The sequence below is a fragment of the Squalius cephalus genome (genome assembly GCF_949319135.1).
Source record: "Squalius cephalus genome assembly, chromosome: 8".
NCBI classification, from domain to species: Eukaryota; Metazoa; Chordata; class Actinopteri; order Cypriniformes; family Leuciscidae; genus Squalius; species Squalius cephalus.
Genome location: NC_137129.1, coordinates 44,435,440 through 44,458,251, shown reverse-complemented (window position 1 = coordinate 44,458,251; position 22,812 = coordinate 44,435,440). Strand labels below are relative to the sequence as shown.

Below are 22,812 nucleotides of genomic sequence, written 5' to 3'. Positions count from 1 at the left end.
CATTTCACAGATTACTCAGTTAATTCTGCTGTTCTACAAAGGTCTTTTTCCCAGGTGGGGGTGCACCATTCCTGGAGATACTACAATACCAGGTCGATGCGTCGAGTAAAGTCCCTATTCCATCTCCCTGATCCACAAATCTATTTAATATATGGTCAACTCTCTGTAACCCCCTCCATCCCTCCTTATCGCCTCTTCCCCATAACACTCTTTGAAGACTTTGACCTCGGCCGACATTTTTCCCAGCAGTCGTGAGAATAATCTCTCAGAACGGGGAATATGTTTCCTCTAGCACATTGTTCTCCATTTCCAAAAAACATGCTTTCCCTCTGAAATCCCAGAGACTCTACTAAAGTTTTTAGCATCCATCTCGATTAGATTTGAGATTTTTGCCAAATCTGGCTAAGCACTTGTCACTTACTCATCCTGACTTGTTCAAAGAGTTCAGAGATCGACAGGTGAGTCCATCATTCAACTGATTTAATGTAGACTTTTATTCAAAGCACTGATCAGCGCACGTACATAAGAGCTTATCAATTAAATATGATACGGTAAACACGAAAGCTCAAATGTGCTTGCATGACAGGCTAGAACCAATGAAGTTTAGGTCTCATAATTCTGCACTTTCAAACAATCATATATTAATTGAATTTGAATGAATAAAGAGATTAGTGATATTCATTTTAATATTAGTGATAGTAAAATGAATGGCATATCACTGCCTCTGTGGCGACCCCTAGAGGAATCATCCGAGAGAGAGCGTTAATATGAATGATAGAATAACACTTTACAATTAAGCTACATTCATTAGGTTACCTGACCTAACAGTATTATATCATTTAATCAGTCATTTATATTTAAATATACTAATACATGTTTTATCATGTTAACATTACTTTATGCAATGCATTAAACTAATATGAACCCAAACACAAACCAAACAGTAACCAAACCAAGATGAATAAATGCTATAAATGTTGATAATTCTCTGTTGATGCATGACAGCTAATGGTTTACATGTCATTTCATTATTCTATTATTCTATTATTATTCTATTTTAATCTATTAGTATAGATATTAACCTATTTTAATTGTATCATTTCAGGGGTTTTTTTCTTTTCAAAATCAAAATTTAACCTACTGTATGTTCCCTGACTTGTAGTTTTTTTTCACATTCGGTACTGCAGAGTTTCAAGCAGTGTTTTTTAATCAAATTGTTTCAATTCACTTAAATTTTGAGGCTGCTTATTTGTCACCTGTGACCTGTGGTATCGATTTAGTATCGATACAGAGGTATTATGTTCTGGTATCATACCGAAGCCAAAATTGTTGTATCGATCCATCCCTAGTTCACATATTCTAATGTTTGAGATGTAAAATTGACAGGCTTGTGCTGCAGATCTACGGCCGTTTTGCCCCCGGGTCTCCGCGACAGTCACGTGACTGAAAACTATGATGGGACGACAAACACTGGAAGATCTTATGGAAATAACTCAACATTTCTACATTTAACATTTCTGAACTTACAATACACATAATACAAATACTATGTTTATGACTTTGGTATAGGGAAATGCTAATATGTTAAGGACGAAACCTTACGATAGTGGAATTAATCAGAGTTTATAACTGGTTATAAGTATTCCTGTATTTAGAAGTTTAAAGGTTTAATATGAAAATACTTTGTTTGACATAAAGCCTGTACGAAATCAAATGAAAAACAATATAAACGAGTCTCACTTAATTTTAAAAGTGTATATGTCCTTCATAATCAGATCACACAGCAAAAACATTACAGTCAACCAAAATAAAGTGGTTTTATTAAACAAGTTTTTGATGAAGGCGCATTTCCATTCTGAATAATAACCGTTAACTTTCTAGAAGGGTATAATAACAGGCATATTTCATAATTAAGCAATAATTTATATGAAGTAAAAATATTTAATTGGGACTTGTACACAGTTGAGCTCTAGAAAAGCAGGTTCGATGAGGTTTACATATTAATCTCACAGTTCTTCTGTCTGTCTTCTAAATGTTCGTGCTGTTTTGAAGGGTGATTGAGCTCATATTCCATGATTCCCGGAGGGAACGCAGCGGAGCGACTGATGATCAGGGCTGAGGAAGAGCCTCAGTCATCCTCGTCGTCCTCGTCGGATGAAGAACGGGAGCGGTCCTGGCGGTAGCAGAGCGCGAGGGTGCGGAGCTGCTCCAGGGACTCGGTGAGCTCGCTGAACTCGGGCCCGTGCGAGAGAAAGCTCGGGGTCACGCGGCGCAGGTCCAGCGCAGAACAAGCTTTCTGCAGCTCAGACAGCTGGAGACCCACAGCAGGACCCGACTGAAGACTCGTCAGCACCGGGAGACTGGAGACCCGCTGAGGGGGAGCTGGGAGAGACACGGGAGAAGACAACAACTGGAATTAATCAGGGACGGAGAGAGAGAGAGAGAGAGAGAGAGGGAGAGAGATGAGGAGAGAGAGAGAGATGAGGAGAGAGAGAGAGGTTCCATTCAGCAACAGCAGCAAGAAAATGAGCTCCTGATTTTTTGCTTTTTAAATGTTGTTTTAAGACAAGACAGACAATCAGTTTTGATACAATTCTACAAAATAAGACCTTCTGCAACATATTAACTACAAAAGGACTTTAAATCCATCAAGAAAAAAAAAAAAAATCAGCAGAAGACAACTAGCAGACAGCTAACTGACAGAAGGCTAAAAGGTCCCACAACTGCCACCAGAGAGAAGAAAGAAGAACTCTAAGTGAGTACAGATATAATACACAATATCTACAATCAACCACCTTTGTTTGGGGGAGAAGATTTGCCCAAAAACTGAGTTTGAACAAATTAAGCTACAGTTAAAGAGCTAACTCCAGTGGATATCAACATATTCATAAAACAACAACAACAACAACAACAACCAACTGCCAGCAACTGTCAGAATATTTGAACAATGACAGAATCAATACCCATAACATACCCATCCAAAGCTACAAATGAGATCCTAAAGAAAAGACACAAAGAAAATCTCCTCAAGAACAGTCCAGAAAGCCTGTACTCAGACCTGTACAGGACCGGAGAGGTCAGTAACATCATATTCTATACAGAAGACCCAGAAGCCTGGCACTCAGCGATCAGACATCATTACCCCACAGTGATCAGAAAGGGCATCAGTAATGGATGGAAACTGCAGATTAAAGAAGGAGATGATCCAGATTCAGATGTCACAATAACAGCTAACCTATATAAAAATGGGACTGTAATGATTCAGGGGAAGCTGAAACAATTTGAAAAAGATTTCCTCCAAATTAAAGAAAAAGCTCAGCTGAACAAGCTCAACCCTAATACACAGAAGAGTGCAGAAGACACCTCGACCTCCAGCCATCAGTCCAGGGACAACAGTGAGGAGATCTCCCTTCTGCACAACATCATCAGCGACATGAAGGAGAAGTTCAGGGAGATGGAGCTGGAGCTGGTGCAGCTGAGAGAGGAGATGCATCGAGCAGAGAAGGAGACTGATCCAACAGAGAAAGAAGCAGATTACAGGAAAGAAATAGAAATCCTTAAGAAAGAAACCCAAGAAATGAAAAACCAGGGAGAGGAGTACAAAAATCAGCTGTCTGTAATGAGGGAAGAGTTGAGAAAGCTGAGAGAGGACAGAGAGTCAGCTGTGGAGAAGCAGCCGACACAGAGAGGAGAACAGCAGAGCTCAGAGGAGACGGCTCCTCCAGCGACCACACAGACCCAGCCCAGTGGCCCTCCTCCATCCGACTCCTGCAGGCAGTCACAGCCTCAGGTTATACTCCTCATGGACTCCAATGGCAAGTTCATCGACGAAAAGAAACTGTTTCCAAGAACAAACATAAAGAAAATATGGTGCCCAAACACACAGAAGGCCCTGGAGCTCTTGTGTGAAGAGCAGCTGGGTTCCCCCAGCCACATTATCATCCACACCGGCACCAACGACCTCAGAGCTCAGCGAGAGAGAGTAGCTACAGCTCTCATTAATGTGACAGAGAAGGCAACCTCCAACTTCCCCAACTCCAAAATCATCCTCTCCACCCTGCTACTGCGCTCTGACTTCCACCCGGACACCATCAGGCATATAAATGCTAGAGTATCCAGAGACTGTGCCCTAATGCCCAACGTACACCTGGCTCAGCACCCCACACTGAACCTCAGCAGCCTTTACGACCATGTCCATCTCCACAGAAGGGCAATCCCCATCTTCGCCAAAACCCTGAAGGACATCGCACTCAACCGCAGATCCAGCGCACCACAGCGACCTCATGGACACCCCATAGAGCCACTGCAGGGACACCCCTCAAAACACCACCCCTTCACCTCTGACCGGAGGAGCCCCACGACAGGCCCTGTGTTTCCCCCTGGAAGACACCGCATGACCCAGCCTGCAGCCCCCTCGCCTTCTCATCCACATGAACATCAGCAGCCGGGCAGCCGGAGCTACGCTGAAGCAGCCAGCCGATCACTGACCCACCCCAGCACAGTCCACAGCCAGCCGGCCTCATCTCCATCCAGAGACCTCTCACACATCCAGCACATGCTGACTCTGCTGTGCTCACACCTCATGGGTTAGTGACAGAAAAAAAAAAAAAAAACAAAGATATACACAAGAAAATGTCTGTATGCGTGCGTGTGTGCGTGTGTATGTGTGTGGTGTGAGTGTTTTAGTTCTATTTATTTTAAAACCGATTCTTAGAAACCTATTATTTATTCTTCTTGAGAAAAAAAAAAAAAGAAAAAAAAAAAAAAAAGTATGGATGTGTATGCATGTGTATTTATTTTTATTTTATGTTTATTTTGTATCAGATTCTTAGAAACCTCATATTAATTAAAAAAAAAAAAAAAAAGTACGTATATGTGTATATATATATGAGTGTGTATGTGTGTATGTATATACATATATAGCCTAATATGTATATGATGTCTTTGCATATTTATTTTACTTGGTTTATGCAATTGATTTATATTCTTAGATACATCATAATATTAATATATTCTTCTTGATTTGTCAATTCAATATACTGATGTCTGTCTTGTTTTGAAATAACAAATGTAATTATTTAATGAGCTCATATTCTCTAAAAGTCACATGTTGGAATATTCAAGGACTGAGGTCCTCTGTTTTTGGTATTAAGAGCCAACATTCAGACTTTAAAAAGGAAATTCATGATTCTGACATCATAATACTGCAAGAAACATGGAATGTTAGGGATTTGTCCACTGGCTGCCCAATTGACCTTTCGCCGAGCCCCGCCCCCCTTAGTTACTGTTGCTACGTCCGACAAACAAATGGTCAAACACGACCAGCGCGACAGATTGCCATGACGGAAAAAGGTATACCCGTGCGTGTCAGTGACCTTTTTTGGAGCAATACCTCTGCGATATCCTCCAGATTGAGGCAAAAAGGGTTACAGTATGCAGTGAGGGATATATTATAATATAAAAATACGCAATGAAGGAGACACGACTACTATCTACGTCTCTATCGAGGCTAATGCTTACCGGTGTTCATACACATCATTTGTGATTATGGCAAAGAACAAGGAAACAAGTGTTTAAAAGCATTGTAAGACACTTACTGTTGTGTTTTTGTGTGAAAGAAAAAACTGTCTCTGAAAATAAAAGTGCTGTCAGCAATAATTTCTTGTGTGTTTTTTCGCATAACACTATGACTAAAATTTTAAATGCTGCAAAACACATGGGAGTTATATTCCCGATGCTGTAGTTTATTTGATCAGTCACAGTATATCATTAATCAAGCTTAATTTGACTTTTCAACTACAATTAGGAAGGTGAACTGAAAGCTTTTACAATATTTTAGCTATAACTTAGGCCTATATCATTGACAAAAGTATGTGGTGCATTTTCTTCCAAAAATGATTTTCTTTCTCAAATTCATGCTTCAAGTTGACAAAGCACAATAAACGAAATCACACAATAACTGTTTAACCAGACATAGCCTTAATTTGCATCTAAATAACTTTCATTGATTGTCTTTCATAATGCACTTACCATAATATTTATTAGGGGGACAACAGATCACAAAAATCGCGGTTGAGACCATAATATTTATTAGTGGGGCAACGGATCATAAAACTCGCGGTTCAGACAATATTATGTTTTTTGAGTTACAGATAGGATAGTTTTTCAGATCAGAAAAACAAAACAAAAAAAACTTTAAGTAGCCATCGATACCACAGCCAGCAGACGTATTTATGCTTCGTAATGTTCGACACATTTAACTGGGAGTGGGGCCGTCCACACTGTTTTATCCATTGTAGGCACCGCTCACGTTGTGTTTTCGGCTTTGGGAATGGAAAGACCACAACTCCTCCAGACAATCTCTCGGGGTATGTAGTGTCCGATTTACAACAACGCCATGGGCGCACGCTTCACCATCTTGCTAATGTTTGTCGGACCTGCTCACATAGTAACGGTTGCTATGATGTGTGATTGGACAATGGCCGTTTTGGGGGAGGGGCCGGCGAAAGGTCAATTGGATTTAGAGAAGTAGTTCTACCATCAACGAAACTAAGAGGGGTGACTCAGGGCAGAGAGTCAGGGGGGATGCTGATATGGTATAGAGCAAATCTCATAGACTCAATCAAAACCATACACATCGGAAAATTTTACATTTGGTTAAAAATCCAAAAAGACATCGTCTCCACAGACCGTGACATATTCTTGTGTGCTATATACCTCCCCCCAGCTGAGTCCCCCTATTACAGTGAAGACACCTTCTCCATCCTGCAAGAGGAGATTAGCCACTTCCAGACCAAAGGGAATGTGTTAATGTGTGGCGATTTAAACGCCAGAACTGGAAATGAACCAGACTTTATCAGCACACAGGGAGACAAGTATACAAACACCAGCCACCCTCTGCCCTCATACCAGCTCAGAAATAATTATGACCAATTCACAAACAGAAGTGGGAGAAGTCTACTTGAGCTCTGTCGATCACTGGGCCTGTATATAGTGAACGGCCGCATACGGGGAGACTCTTTTGGTTGTTATACCTTTAATTCTTTCCTGGGCAACAGTACTGTCGATTATTTCATCACAGACATTGACCCAGTGCATCTCAGAGCATTCACAGTCAGTCCTCAAACACCTCTGTCAGACCACTGTACAATTACGCTATATTTAAGACGAACTCATACCAATGAATCACGCAGACAGCCCTCCCATTTACTGAAGCTGCAACAGCCCTACAAGTGGACAAAAAACAGCACAGAAAACTATCAAAATGCAATAGAAAGCCAAACTATCAAATTATTATTAGACAAATTTATAACTAACACATATTCACAAAATAAATTAGGCATAAATCTGGCACTAAGTGACATTACCAACATACTCCACCAAACAGCATCCATGTGCAATTTGAAAAAGAAATCATCAAAAAGGAAACCAAAAAACACCAACGAAACGTGGTTTGACAGTGAGTGCAAACATATCCGAACAACAGTACGAAATCTGTCAAATCAAAAACACAGAGATCCTGACAATGAAGAACTCCGCCATCAATACCATGAAGCTCTTAGACTATACAAACAAACTCTAAGAGTAAAAAAGGAAAAACACACAGATCAATTATTTCAAGAAATGGAGGAGTCAATAAATACCAGTAACTTCTGGAACAACTGGAACACTCTCTATAGACCACAGCAGGAAGAACTGGCCATTCAAAACGGGGACATATGGAGGACACACTTTGAAAATCTGTACAAAACAACTGAAACAAATCCGGCTCGAAATGAATTAAAAACCAAATTAGAAATCCTGAAAGAAAAAATTAAAGACAACCAGAACCCCCTAGATTTCCCAATCACTGTAGATGAGCTTACAGAGAGACTACATGCTTTAAAACCCAACAAGTCATGTGGCATTGATGGAATATTAAATGAAATGATCAAATACACCAACGACAAATTCAAAACGGCAATAATCAAATTATTCAACATTGTTTTGAGTGTAGGATATTTCCCCGACTCCTGGAACCAAGGCCTGATTACACCGATCTTTAAACAAGGAGACAAATATGAGCCAAACAATTACAGAGGCATATGTGTCAATAGCAACCTGGGGAAAATATTCTGTTCAATTATTAATGTAAGATTGCAGAACTTTCTCAAAACCCACAAAATTCTGGACAAAAGTCAGATTGGTTTTCTGCCCAAACACAGAACATCTGACCACATCTACACCCTCCACACCATCATTGATAAACATGTTTACCAGAATAAATCTAAAGTCTTTGCTTGCTTTATTGACTTTGAGAAGGCTTTCGACTCGATCTGGCACGAAGGACTCTTCCTAAAACTACTGGAAAATGGGATTGGAGGGAAAACATTTGATCTGATAAACACCATGTATAAAAACAACACATGTGCTGTAAAAATAGGGAACAGTCGAACAGAATTTTTCCCCCAAAATCAAGGAGTCAGACAAGGTTGCCCATTGAGCCCCACTCTATTTAACATCTATATAAACGAATTAGCCAAAGCCTTAAATAACTCCACTGCCCCCGGCCCAACCCTGACGGACTCAGAGATCAGATGTCTCCTCTTTGCTGATGATTTAGTCATTCTGTCAGAAACAAAAGAGGGACTACAACAGCTCCTCGACGTCGTAGAGACATTCAGTCTAACGTGGGCTCTCAAAATTAACTTCGCTAAAACAAAAATAATGATTTTTCAAAATAGATCCAGGTGTAGGGAAAATAAATATGTCTTCAGAGCAGGAAACCAAGTCCTCCAACACACCCACGAATACACATATCTGGGACTAAAGCTGAGTTCAACAGGGAACTTTAATCTGGCTGTGAATGAACTGAAAGCGAAAGCAATGAGAGTCTTCTACATGATTAAAAACACTATTCGACATGAAATTCCAATTCAAACCTGGCTAAAAATCCTAAAAGCAATAATTGAACCCATTGCTCTGTATGGCAGCGAGATATGGGGACCTCTCAAAACCCAAGATTTCTCAAAATGGGAAAAAGAGGAAATCGAAACTCTGCATACCCAAATTTGTAAAAGCATCCTAAAAGTAAACAGAGCGACACCAAACAACTCGTGCAGAGCTGAATTAGGACAATACCCCCTGCTGATCACTATCCAGAAAAGAGCTGTGAAGTTCTACCAGCACCTGAAGCGCAGTGACCCGAGCTCATACCAGGCTGAGGCCCTGCGGTGTCAGGAGCAGAACCGGCACCGGAGCGCTCTCTCACAGCTCATGCTGAAACTACAGCCAGACCAGCACAGCACTATCTGGCCCAACCAAATTATTAAATTACAAAAACAAAATTACATTAACTATTGGAAAGATGCTACTAAAGCACAAAACAAGATGGAACTCTATTTACACCTGAAAAGAGACTATACACCAGCAGAATACCTGAGCTGTGTGAAAGAGCATAAAATGAGAAAGACCCTGACCAAGTACAGGCTGAGTGACCACAGTCTGGCTGTAGAGAGAGGCCGGCACAGGCAGAGATGGCAGCCGAGAGAGCAGAGACTGTGTTCACTGTGCTCTCAGAGAGAGGTGGAGACAGAGGAACACTTCCTGATACACTGTGATCACTATTACAGCATTAGATCAGACTATTTCACTAGATTCCAACAAATAGAACCAAATTTTATGGCACTACCAAATTCAGAAAAATTAAAGCATATTCTGGGAGAGAACTCCAGCTCAATCACAACAGCAGCAAAATATGTGACAGCCTGCCACAAACTACGAGAGTCAGCCAGTGGACAAAACTAAAGTCAGAATCATCCTTATCTTGTCTGAATGTTGGTACTAATGTACATAGGTGGGTTTTTTTTTTTTTTTTTTTTTTTTTTTTTATGAATGTATTCATGCATTTGTTTACTGATTGATTTATTGAATTTATTGATTATTTGTGTATGTAATGTCCATTTATGTAATGGCCAATGCTTTGGCAATACTGTACAAGTCATGCCAATAAAGCTCATTTGAATTTGAATTTGAGAGAGAGAGAGAGAGAGAGAGAGAGAGAGGGACAGAGAGAGAGAGAGAGAGAGAGATGAGGAGAGAGAGAGAGAGAGAGAGAGAGAGAGAGAGAGAGAGGGACAGAGAGAGAGAGAGAGAGAGAGAGAGACAGACAGAGAGAGAGAGAGAGAGAGAGAGAGAGAGAGAGAGAGAGAGAGAGAGAGAGAGAGAGAGAGAGAGAGAGAGAGAGAGAGAGAGAGAGAGAGAGAGAGAGAGAGAGAGAGAGAGAGAGAGAGAGACACCTTAAAGGGACAGTGGCGGACACTCAAAACACTGTAAACGTGCACTATTCATTTCTCTAACATCCATAATGCATCCAAAGTCTCACACTTCTATTTCATATCTCATGTATTGTCTTTTTTATTAAAGGAGATCTATTATACTTTTTCCCATGTTCATCTGTGTTCAGTGTGTAATGTTGATGTTTGATGATGAAGAAGCTCCAGCTCTTCTCTATATCAGTGTCAGTGTTTCTGAACTCCTGAAACGCCTCCATTGTAGTCTTGAGTTTCTTCCGGGAACGAACACGTCACAATATTCCTCATTATAATAATTCATGCGCAGAATAAAGGGGCGGGGCCTGGTTGAGTTAGTTAGTAGTGTGTTAAACTGGCGGTTATGGTAAGGGGCGGGACATTTCCCAAACACACTCGAAGCGCTCGACCAATCACAACACACCGCTCCAGCCGACCAATCAGAGCACAGTGTGCTTTTCAGAGGGAGGGGCTTCATAGAGACAGGAAGTAAACAGAGCGTTACTGACAGACTGGGAAGAGAGGAGCCGCAACAATGGAGAATATGAGGAGAATAATCAACATTCAAGCAGGAAAACCTGTTCTAGTAGAGCCTGAACACATCATCAAGCAGTTTCCACATGAGCTGATGGCTATAGAGCGGCACTCACTGTCAGCAGGATCAGACCGGTTCTGGAGGAAACCCTGCCGACCCAGAGCCGGACTGAAGATCTGAGGGAACGGAGGGGTGAGTTTACTGGGACTGGACAGCAGCTGCACCGCCCTGCAGACACACACACACACACAGACACATCAGACTCAGACCAAAGACAGCCGCTCAGAGCCGTACAGTTAGTGTGTGTGGGTCACTCACAGAGGGGATGATGGGTAGCGTGACCTGACGTACGCCGCCAGCACGTCTTCTCCAGAGCGCTCGTAGTGCAGAGGACTGGGCGGCTCCACGCCAGGGAGGACAGGACTGAGGACAACAACACTTACAGCATCACATGTTTTACATTTGAACTAATCACATACATACATAGACAAAAAAGAAAAACGAATTCTCAGTATTTTACATTGATATTCAATACTACCTCTTTCCTAGTCTTCTATCGGCACCTAATATTCAAAGAGTTATTGAAGTATTATTGGTAACACTTTACAATAAGGTCTCATCTGTAAACATTAGTTAACATGAACTAACAATGTGCAATATTTGTATTCATCTTTGTTAAAGTTAGTTAGTAAAAATCGAATTGTTAAAAGTTTGTTCGCAGTGTATTAACCACTGTTAACTTTGGATTTTAAAAAATGTATTAGCAAATGTTTTAAGATTAATAAATGCTGTGGAATTATTGTTCATTCATTGATCATATTAACTAATGAAACTTTATTGTATAGCTTTGCCATATTATTTATATACCAAGGTCCAATATGGTTTTTATTGATATTTTGAATTAGCTTTTATTTTTTACTTTAAAATTTTACTTTATTTTTTAGTCTAATTTTTTTATTAGTTTTAGATTTTTTTTTATATTGCTATTTATATTAATTTATTTTCAGTTTAGTTTTAGTTTTTATTTATTTCCAATTAATACTTAAACTTATTTTACTTGGTTTCCAAGGCAACATTTGTAATTTTAGTCTAGTTTTTAATCAAATATTTTGATTTTATTTCAGCCTTATTTCAATTAATTATTAAATTATTAGATATTAATCGTTTCATTTGTTGGGTACAGCATTTTAAAATGAATTAAATTGCATTTTTAATTACAATTCAAATCCTGAATTTTAAAGATTAGGTTAGGTAATCTTTTAAAGATAAAGTAAAATTTTAAAGATTAGGTTAAATCAGTCGGTCCTCTCACCTGACTAAACTCTGCCCGTCTAAACCTTTCAGAGTCACCGATTGGCCGAAACAGCATCCGTCGCTGAGCTCAGGACACGCTGAAAGGGGTTTCCACGGTAACACATCTGAAAAAGCATCCAGAGCCTCAGGGAGGCAACTGCCGTGCATCATGGGAAACGGCACAGAGCCATATGCTGAAACCACCTGGAAAACACAGTCGCATGAACTCAGGAACGATATTCTGTGACGTCATTTCCAACAAAATCAGGCCAAAGCAAAGATCGAGCTGGAAACGGCTCGTCAAAGCGAGCTAGCGCTGCGCGATTCTGAACAGACGACTACACAAAATAACGTCATTTACTAGAGGTGCTGACAAAATGTTAATTGCTGCAGTTTATTTAAAATGTTTAATGAATCTGAATGGATTGTTAAAAAAATCGGTTTTAATGAATGATTCAATGATTCACTCAAAAATACTTCAATGTGTCGTTGCTGAAAGAATCAGCATTTTTAAATGAATCTCTTGAGTGAATGATTCAATGACTCACTCATTAAGACTTGATTTTTTCATTACTGGATGAAAAATGTAATGATTCAATGACAAATGCACGTTTAAACAGTCACCTGTCGCCACCTACTGGTGTAACGACGTAATTGATACATCATTTGAAGCGGCAAGTTACTTTCGAAAGGTGATTTGCTCTATTTTGATCACTACCGTAGACATCAGTGTTTATATCCGACATATAAACTTTTATCCCAGAACTTCTGTGATCATCTGAATTATCGAAGACAGAAATAATGAACCTGTGTGTTTGAAAAGACTGTTTGTGAAGCTGTCAACGGCTCTCTCTGGTGTATGCAGCATCGCTAATGGTGTGAGCAGAGCTTTACACTAACAGGAGAATCTGTTTCGGCTGAAATAATGAAGCTGAATCACACACACCTTCCTCCCCGAGGCGGTGAGAGCGTCAGAGAGCTGCCACATCGGGGAACTGCCCTCGCCCAATCTATACGACACCGTCATGCAGTCCAGAGCCAGAGCCAGCACTGAGCTGGAGTGAAACCACAGCGTCGGCTGGAGGGGGGGGGGGAGATAGGGAGAAGATCATCACATACTGAATAAATGGAAAGATCATTCTTATTTTAGTATCACTGATCAGTGTTAATATTTTATTGTAACATTTTCCGCTTTAATTTTAATTGTAGTTAATGTTTAGCAACGTATTTTTTAGGGCTGGTCCGAATACCATTTTTTGAGCTTCGAGGCTTCGGTAGTAATGAACATCGAATATTCGAAGCTTCGGAGAGAGGGGGCTGAAAATATTCTTCTCTCTAATAAAGGCAGGAATCTCTGTGTGTCTGTCTGTCCGTTTGCATTTTGATTATTTCGAGAACCGTTCATCCAATCGACTTCACAAGGGAGTGCAGTGTCGCATTTGGTGCAATATAGATGGACACGACACGTTCAGAATTAATAAACTTTTAGTAAACTACAGAACAGTGCGAGCGGAAGCGGCGCACCTCACACGGGCAGGGCTTATATTCTCCGAGAAGGACTAAATACACTCACACGTAACACACACACACAGGTCTGTTAACTAAGCAATACTTTTAATAAGGTAGTCTAATATTTTTCTGACTAACAAAATACTGACACAGTAAAGGGTAGATTTAAATAAAGAAAAACAAAATTTAAATAAAGAAAAACGAGATTTAAAGAAAAACAAAATTTAAATAAAGAAAAACAAAATTTAAAAAGAAAAAAAGAGATTTAAAGAAAAACAAAATTTAAATAAAGAAAAACAAAATTTAAATAAAGAAAAACGAGATTTAAAGAAAAACAAAATTTAAATAAAGAAAAACAAAATTTAAAAAGAAAAAAGAGATTTAAATAAAGAAAAACAAAATTTAAATAAAGAAAAACGAGATTTAAAGAAAAACAAAATTTAAATAAAGAAAAACAAAATTTAAAAAGAAAAAAGAGATTTAAAGAAAGAAAAAAACAAAATTTAAATAAAGAAAAACGAGATTTAAATAAATAAAAACAAGATTTAAATAAAGAAAAACAAAATTTAAAGAAAAACGAGATTTAAATAAAGAAAAAAACAAAATTTAAATAAAGAAAAAAACAAAATTTAAATAAAGAAAAACGGAATTTAAATAAAGAAAAACAAAATTTAAATAAAGAAAAATGAGATTTAAATAAAGAAAAAAACGAAATTTAAATAAAGAAAAAAACAAAATTTAAAAAACTGTAGCCTAGGCTAAACAGAACAATGTCAAAGCTTAACCCAAAACACAAGCTCAGGCTCTTCTGTCCACACACACTTCTGTCCACACACACTCCGCTGTTCTGCGCTCTAGCCAGAGAATACTCCGAACGAATATTCAAATATTCGGGTCCAGCCCTAGTATTTTTATACATTTTTGTTTTTGTAAAAAATGGTCTAGTTTTTATTAGGGATGCATTGAAATTCCGGCTACTGAAATGTTTTGGCCAGAACAGTTATTTTCAGTTTCGGGCCCAAATGGTTTTGGAGAGCCTTTAATCCGGACAATTGTGGTGTTGAATAAGGACAATTTTAGGGTTTTTTAATTTTCTGTCATTTATCTAAGCAGGGATGCACCGATACAAACATTTGGGCCGATACTGATAACCGATAATTCTTTAGATCTGAAAGCCGATAACCGATATATCAGCCGATAAATCTAAAACCAAATTTGTATATATCTTTTTAAAGCCTGATTACAAAAACAAAAGTCTCTCCATTAAAAGCCACGTCCAAAAGCACACAGTTATAAAGTTCTCATGATAATGTTATGCAGCCGATATGACACTGTATTTTCCTTTTCTGAAGGGATTTCCTTCATATTTCCAGCAAACCTCATGTTGAACAGTCGCATCTGAAGCGTCTCAGCTGGAGGGAATAATGCACTATTAATCGGCTTTAATATATCGGCCAAATTTTCTTATCAGGCCGATAATGATAACATAAAAAACGTAGCATTTATCGGCCGATACCAATATAGTGGCCGATATATCGTGCATCCCTAATTTTAAGCAATGAAAATGTTTTTCTGGATTTGGTTAACTGTAACTGTGAAAGGAGGGAGTGAAAGCGTCTTACGTCACAGTTGAGCAGCGGGAACGCTGTGGGCGGAGGTGGACGTCTGCCCAGGCCCCCCCTCAGGGTCAAAGGGCAGAAGAAAGAGCTGTGATTGGCCATTTGGAGCGTCCCTAACGCACAGTTCAACATGTGGTACAAGTCCAGTACAGAGCTCTGTCAGGCGGAGACACAACAAGATCAGACACTTTAACACAGGCAACCAAAGCGACGTTAAGTTAAAGATGAATGACGCTCTCACCGTGTCTGGGTGATTGACAGGTGCCACGCCCCAGGTGAGGATGCCACGACCTCCGTAAGAGTCCTGCAACAACTCTGTGACCTTCGACCCCAAGCCTGAAAAGCCATCAGCAAGGTCACACAACACCTGGAAACCCTGAGCGGGAGGAAACAGAAGCAGACGCTTATATTCACATTTATACTCTTGACGGATGGTTTCACACTTATATATAATATTATAAAACTTTCATTCCCCTGAGAAACTTTTGATTCTTTCAAAATAAAAGTCCCCTTTCCGACACAAACAGAAAAACTTTGGCTGATGCTGATATCATATTTCTATTAATGCCAGGGGCTTCATAAATCTGAACATCACACTCAGGTCACATGACCCCTGTGGTGAAGATCCAGCTTTTAATGTAGTTTATGTGTCTATGTGGTGTTTTTAATACGCTTTAAGACAAAGCATGTGTAAGTTCATAAGTCGACAGCATTGCTGAGTATTTTCTCCTTAAAACTGCAGTGAACCAAAGACAGTCTCAAACACACGCTTTGAAATCGCTGGTGTTTCTGACGTCACAAACTACCTTGTAACCAATCAGATCAACGTGTGATCGTCAACCAGTGGATCTCTGAGCTGAGTGAGTGAGTGGAGGCGGGGCTCATTTGCATATTCATAGAACCACACATACTAAATGAGGCAAGGGTGTCGAGTTACAGTCAAGATATTTTAAGGCATGAATAAAAAAATTTCAAGGGAATTTAGTCATTTTGGTGATTAAAGAAGAGTTTTAAGGGATAAAATGATTGACTACAGGGGGACTTTAAATTTAAACGTGTTTCCTTTGATTTTGAGCTGGCAGGTTTCCTGAGATTCCCTTGTGTTGTTTTGTGTAGAGGCTGATGTGTCTGTGTGTGTGTGTGTGTGTGTGTGTGTGTGTGTGTTACCTGCAGATAGTCACACTCCTCCACGAAGAAGTGCAGTCGATCCTCCAGATCCTCCAGCACTGGACCCTGTAAGAGCGCCTCCCCCTGGCCGAACGCCTCCAGACGCTCAGATTCACTGAACACACACACACACACACACACACACACACACACACACACACAATACACACAGGAACATCACTCAGAGTAGTTTCACGATCCAAAAATATTCAACCAAAAAGTTTTATCATCGACCGTAACTAATTAATTTAGTGCTTCTTCAATAACGCATTTTAATTATGTCAGTGTCTATTTATAGCGTGCCTTCTAGAACTGCGCGATTAATCGTTAAAAGATTGCGATCTCGATTCAAACGCCCATGTGATCATCTTACTACATGACAGCGATTCGGCTCTGTGTCTATTAAACCTTTGTCCGATCACACTGATTCAGATCCGAGCCGGAGAGAGCCGCTGTCATGTTTAGATATGAAACAGTTTCACAAACAGTCTTTTCAAACACACAGTTTCATTATTTCTGTTTCAATTATTCAGATTATCACAGAAAAAGTTTATAGTTCAGATATACACACTGATGTCTACAGTAGTGACCAAAATAGAGCAAATCACCTTTTGAATGTAACTTGACGCTGATTAAAATAAAGATTACGTCGTTACACCAGTAGGTGGCGACACGTGACTGTTAAAAAATGCATTTGTCATTGAATCATTCACTCAAGAGTTTCATTCAAAAACGCTGATTCATCCAGTAATGAAACAAGTCTTTATGAGTGAGTCATTGCATAATTCATTACAGCAAATAAAAAATAACAAAACAATTAGGCAATTACATATTTTTAAATAGCCTAAGCTAAATAGCTAAAATACTGAAGTGTTATAGCGTGGGATATATCAAAATGTACTATTATGTTACTGTTAATGTTATTTAGTTTAGTCGTGTTTTAAGAATCATGGGAGAATCGTGATCTATATTTTAAACAAAAAAATAAATTGTGATTCTTAATTTTTCCAGAATTGTGCAGTTCTAGCACCTTCCATTCAACAAGCGCAATAAACTTTGTGCTTTGTTACTTTTGATATGAAACAAATTCAGCGCCTCAGTTCAAGCGACTCGTGAGCCGATCATCTTTTCCTCTTCACTGCGAGTTACAGCAGTAAACACACATCACTGAACATCACTGAACATCACTGGACATCACTGGACATCACTGAACATCACTGGACATCACTGAACATCAGGAGGTGTTGAAGGATACAGGACAACTTCCTGAGATCAAGCATGTCTCGTACAAAAATCTTGGTTCTTGAAGTTCTGAATGCAAACTGGTTTTCAGTATCAGTCATTGAATTGACCGTTCGCAAAGCCCCGCCCCCTTTAGTTACTGTTGCTATGTCCGATAAGCCACGCCTCTCTCACGCCACATCATGTTCTCACGCAGTGAAACACACATCGCGGAGCAGAGAAACTGACAGACCAGCTTACTTTATAATGAAACAAAGTCTCAGCTTTCAAATTTGGACATTTTTTAAAGAAATGTAAACAATAAATACCGTTTTGTGGCTCTTTAATGTGTCGTTTAAAGCTGCTCGTGAACCGATCATCTCTTCTAGTTCATTTATAGCATCAAATAAACATGAATGAACATCAGAATGTTGTTTTAACCGCGGAAAGACGTCAGTACACACCGTTTCTCAAGTTCAAATCCTCCAGGGTTCATCTACTAACTCTCCTGACCGCTTTGTCGGACTATGATTGAATGGCGTATTATGATTGGTCAGATCGCCTGTCAATCAAACTCCCCGCGAAGGGTCAGTCACTCACCCGTCATGGTTGTACTGGGTAATGACGGAGATGGTGCGCGGGTGAAGATGGATCCGCAGGAAGTCTGACCACACCCTCACGCTTCCCTCCAGCCTATAGGACTTCTGTATCCGCTCCAGACTGCTGTTCACCGTCGCCATGGCAACGCTCGATCCTTCAGGAAAACACACATTATTCCCACAATTACAGCTGGGCAATACAGAGTAAACACGTACTGTAAAACATATGCAGATAAAAATTATAATATTTTGGCATTTTCATCCCTTTGAGAAGCTGTTTTGCTTTTGTAATGAGATATAAGTGAAGCGGGATATTAGATAAGAGAAAATGTAGGATGAGACTTCTTTTTTGGATTGATGGAAAGAAATAAGAGGGATTGATGATGTCAGATGAAAGGGGTTATTATATTTTAATGAAAAATATTATGATGCTTTTCTGTAAAATAACACGCATGAATTTTTCATTCCTGTAGAGAAACGTCAAGCCAGTTATTTTAGTAGCATTACTTTTCTATTGTAGCTTATGTTCATATTTTGAATTAGATTTTATTATATTTTGTGTTTTCACTATTATTCTTTTGTTTTAGTAATTTTGTTGTGTTTGTTATTTTTATTAGTTTTATATTTAAAAAAATATGTCTAATAAGTTTGTATTCATTTTATTTATTTTAGTACTTCAAGTCTGAATTAGATTTTATTTATATATTTTCTGTTTTTACTGTAATTCTAATTAATGTTAATAGAAATTTTGTTTTTCTTTAATTATTAGTTATTTTAATTTCTTTTAAATGTAGTTTTTATAAATTTTATGAGTTTTAGTTCAAGTTAATTAAATTTTTATATTTTTTCACTCTAAATTTAGTTAAAGTCTTAATAATTTGGTTGAGTTTGACATTTGTATTAGTTTTATTTTTTAAATATGTCTCATTAGTTTTTATTAATTGTTTTAGTTTAAGCTATTTTAGTACTTCAAGTCTGAATTTTATTTCATTTTTACATTTCCTGTTTTCACTATAATTCTAGTTAATGCTTTAGTAATTTTGTTGTGTGTTTTTGTCATTTTTATTATTTTTTGTCAATATAGTTTTTATTAATTGTATTTATTAGTTTCAGTTTTAGTACATCAAATTAAACTAAACTAAAATGAGAAATGTTGCAAACATGTTATTTTTTACAAGTTTTATTTATTTATTTTTTAAATAAGCATTTATTTTGTTTCAAGTAACAAAAAATATTTTTTAAAGGTCCCGTTCTTCGTGATCCCATGTTTCAAACTTTAGTTAGTGTGTAATGTTGCTGTTAGAGCATAAATAATATCTGTAAAATTATAAAGCTCAAAGTTCAATGCCAAGCGAGATATTTTATTTAACAGAAGTCGACTACAATGAACGGCTCGTTTGGACTACATCCCTCTACTTCCTTTAGTGACGTCACTAGAACCGTTTTTTTGACTAACCTCCGCCCACAGAAATGCTCCCTCAACTCTACTGGCTACTTGTGCACTTCTTATAACTTACTGTGTTTACTCAGCTCTTACGGTGATTTTCTGAAGTAAAATATACAATAAACAATAAAATGTACAATAAACTTTATTAAACTCATCAGTATATGTTTGATCATCATTCAGACAGCAGACTTGTAGGCTGTTAATAAATAATGGATACATAGCCTACAAGCAGATGACAAATACGTTATAATAACCGTAATTAAACTACTAAACCATACCTGTTTCATCTCTATACAGCACTCTGACTCTGTAGGCATTATTGTCCGACTCGAAATGGACACCGTTACTGAGAGTTTCTGATATTATCATCATTCCGTGAGATGAAATTGTCCTGACAGACTGAGCGCGAGCTCATGAAGCTCCGCCCCCTGGGTCGTCCAGCAGCAGCTCATTTGCATTTAAAGGGCACACACTAAAACAGCGTTTTTCTGAGCCCCAAAAAATGACAATTTAAACATGCTGTAAAAAATGATCTGTTGGGTATTTTGAGCTGAAACTTCACATACACACTCTGGGGACATCAGAGACTTATTTTACATCTTGTGAAAAGGGGCATAATACGGGACCTTTAATGGTTTTAGCTAATGATAATAATGTTGCATCATGGGTCTGATTCCCAGGGAATGCATGAACTGATAATACACACATCTTCAGTGCAGAGCAAGTCACTGGATAAAAGCATCTGCCGAATGCATGAATGTAAATGTTCATAATAAGAGCCGGAACACTAATCAAGCGTTGAACGGTTCATACACACCTGAGCAGCGATCCACCGCAGAGGGAGGACACGCGAACCCTGGATCTGCTGGTGAACCTCCCGTCTACACACACACACACACACACACACACACACACACACAGAAGAGTCACTCTCAGATATTCAAGCTTTCAAAACCCCTGTTGAGTTCCACATACTCACATCTATATTGTCGAGATCCTGCAGGAAAGGGTTTTTGGCGGGAGGACTCTCTTTGTGGGTCATAATCTCTCCTTTCCTAAGAGAAACACATCCAGCTTTTAATCAGACTCCACACACACACACACACACACAGAAACCGTGAAGAGTGTGTGTTTTACCATGTGAAGGTGGTGTTTTCATTCTCCGTGTCGTACAGACTGCCCTGCTTCCTCAGCGTCTGAAGACTTCCTGAAGACATCAACACAACACACACATCAACAACACAACACTGCATTCATACATTACATAATCCAACCATCATTACTGGTGTCTGCGTTTCCATCCAGGGTTTATTATGCGATATCCTAAACTGTGCATTAAAATAGGTGGATGGAAGATAAGCTAATGTTTTCATCAAAATGCAATAATATAATAATGAATTAATTTCAGTGATGTAATTACCACAAAGCAATTAAATATTGTTCTTTTGCTTATTCATTTTATAATTGACTATGTATCTTTACATTTTCATTAATGATGTTGGATTCATTTAATATGGAAGCTTGTTTCCGCCACAGAATAAAACATTTTAAAAGATAACTGTGACTTTTTACATCTCGACTTTATTTCTCAGAATTCTGACTTTATAAATCGCAATTCTGACTATATAACACACAACTGTGATTATAACACGCAATTTAACACACAACTGTGACTATATCACGCAATTCTGACTATATAACACACAACTGTGACTATATCACACAATTGTGAGAAAAAAAAGTCAGAATCGTGAGATAAAAAGTTACAATTACCCATTTTATTTTTTATTCTGTGGTGGAAACAAGCTTCCATAATGTAATTACTGGTGTATAAGCGAAAACATTTTGTATGCTTAAGAATATTTTCTGCACTTATAAATCTGATTTGTTCCTCTGTTTATATGCAGGACTCAGGATCAGACTCCGGTACCTTTGAGGTCCATGGCGATGAGTCGAGGCGTGTATGTCACATGACCACCCAGCGTTCGACCCTCTCTGAACATCACGTCACTCTGAAGCTCACCCGCCGGCTCCACCGCGTCATACACCAGACCCGCATCCTACACACACACACACACACACACACGTGCTTTACTGAGACTGTTTCAGATGGCTTTAACACGGTACTTTAAAGTCATGAGTTTAAAGTCCCCCTGTAGTCAATAATTGTATCCTTTAAAACTCACCAAAATTCCATGAAAAAATGTCTTTATGCCTTAAAATACATATGTTGACAGGCAGGTAGGAGATCCAATCAGTGCACTCGGACCGAACGCAATGATTGGTCGAACATTTTCTGGTCCTGAGACTTCCACAGACAGGCTTTTTAATATCTGGACCACTTCTATTATTGACTGCTATCAGGATGTGAAGAGAGCTTCAACCAGAATAACTAAAAGTGTTTATGAAACCTTTAAACCAGGGTACTGAATAATTACCATATTTACATGGTATTTCAAAGAACATTACATGGTCATAAACACTAGCACCATGACAATGCACAAAATCACACCACTTTTTATAAGTGTACAACTATAGTTATTGCTGTAAAATCATAAATGAATACGTAATCTCCTTCAAACAGAGGTAGAAGCTGTCAGGTTGTTTCTGACATTTTGTTTAATTCCTTTTCACAGTGATGCCAGGTCTCTTCAGCCTCGTAATGGATCCGTTATTAAACATCCTCACCTGTAAATTCCACCAGTGTGTCCCGACAAAGTTGGAATAATGTCCCAGCTGGAGTGTAACTACCTCCCTGCACACACCGCTCATGTTGCCCTTTAAATATTAAAACATCTTAATCATTAGTTTAGTGAAAGGGAACATAATGATGCGCTCGGAAAACACACATTCGCAGCAACAGACGAACTTCCGCGTGTGTGCACGCGTCCCTCTGGCAATCCTCCATCCTGATTGGCTGTTGCGCCGCATGAAGCATTGTGATTGGCTGAGGGAGCTGTCGATCAGCTGAGGGGTAGTTTGGTTTCACTGCGCCTGACTCGCACACATGTGCAGCGCTAGTAAACAACATCACTCAGGTTATGTTCTTAAAAGTATGGATTTCCTGTATCTCAAAAGGTTTTATAATCATATGCTAGTTTAACTATTAGTTAAACAGAAAGAAGTTAGACAC

The 22,812-nt window shown here is 38.8% G+C and overlaps 1 protein-coding gene and 1 long non-coding RNA gene across 2 annotated transcripts in view; one reads left to right on the top strand and one right to left on the bottom strand.

The window, feature by feature from the left end:
• LOC307163783 overlaps positions 1–22,812 on the top strand; it is a 485,677-nt gene that overhangs the window by 445,105 nt on the left and 17,760 nt on the right. The gene's annotated exons all lie outside the window — the stretch shown is intronic.
• On the bottom strand, positions 1,121–22,663 carry msto1 (misato mitochondrial distribution and morphology regulator 1). Its single transcript, XM_079879889.1, has 14 exons — positions 22,368–22,663; positions 21,610–21,739; positions 20,817–20,886; positions 20,659–20,734; positions 20,497–20,560; positions 18,234–18,387; positions 16,413–16,527; positions 15,487–15,621; positions 15,249–15,401; positions 13,064–13,195; positions 12,137–12,321; positions 11,143–11,247; positions 10,940–11,052; positions 1,121–2,382 (listed from the first exon to the last, which is right to left on the bottom strand). Exons 1-14 carry the CDS (start codon positions 22,449–22,451, stop codon positions 2,129–2,131), a joined length of 1,770 nt encoding a protein of 589 aa, XP_079736015.1. The 5' UTR covers positions 22,452–22,663; the 3' UTR covers positions 1,121–2,128.

What these genes read in the sequence shown, in the direction of transcription:
- msto1 (XM_079879889.1), bottom strand. Translation starts at nt 22,451, where the DNA reads ATGAGCGGTGTGTGCAGGGAGGTAGTTACACTCCAGCTGGGACATTAT. An exon ending in AGGAGTGTGACTATCTGCAG is followed by an intron (nt 15,622 to 16,412) that starts GTAACACACACA and finishes CCTCCCGCTCAG; the next exon opens with GGTTTCCAGGTGTTGTGTGA. An exon ending in CTGTCAATCACCCAGACACG is followed by an intron (nt 15,402 to 15,486) that starts GTGAGAGCGTCA and finishes TCCGCCTGACAG; the next exon opens with AGCTCTGTACTGGACTTGTA.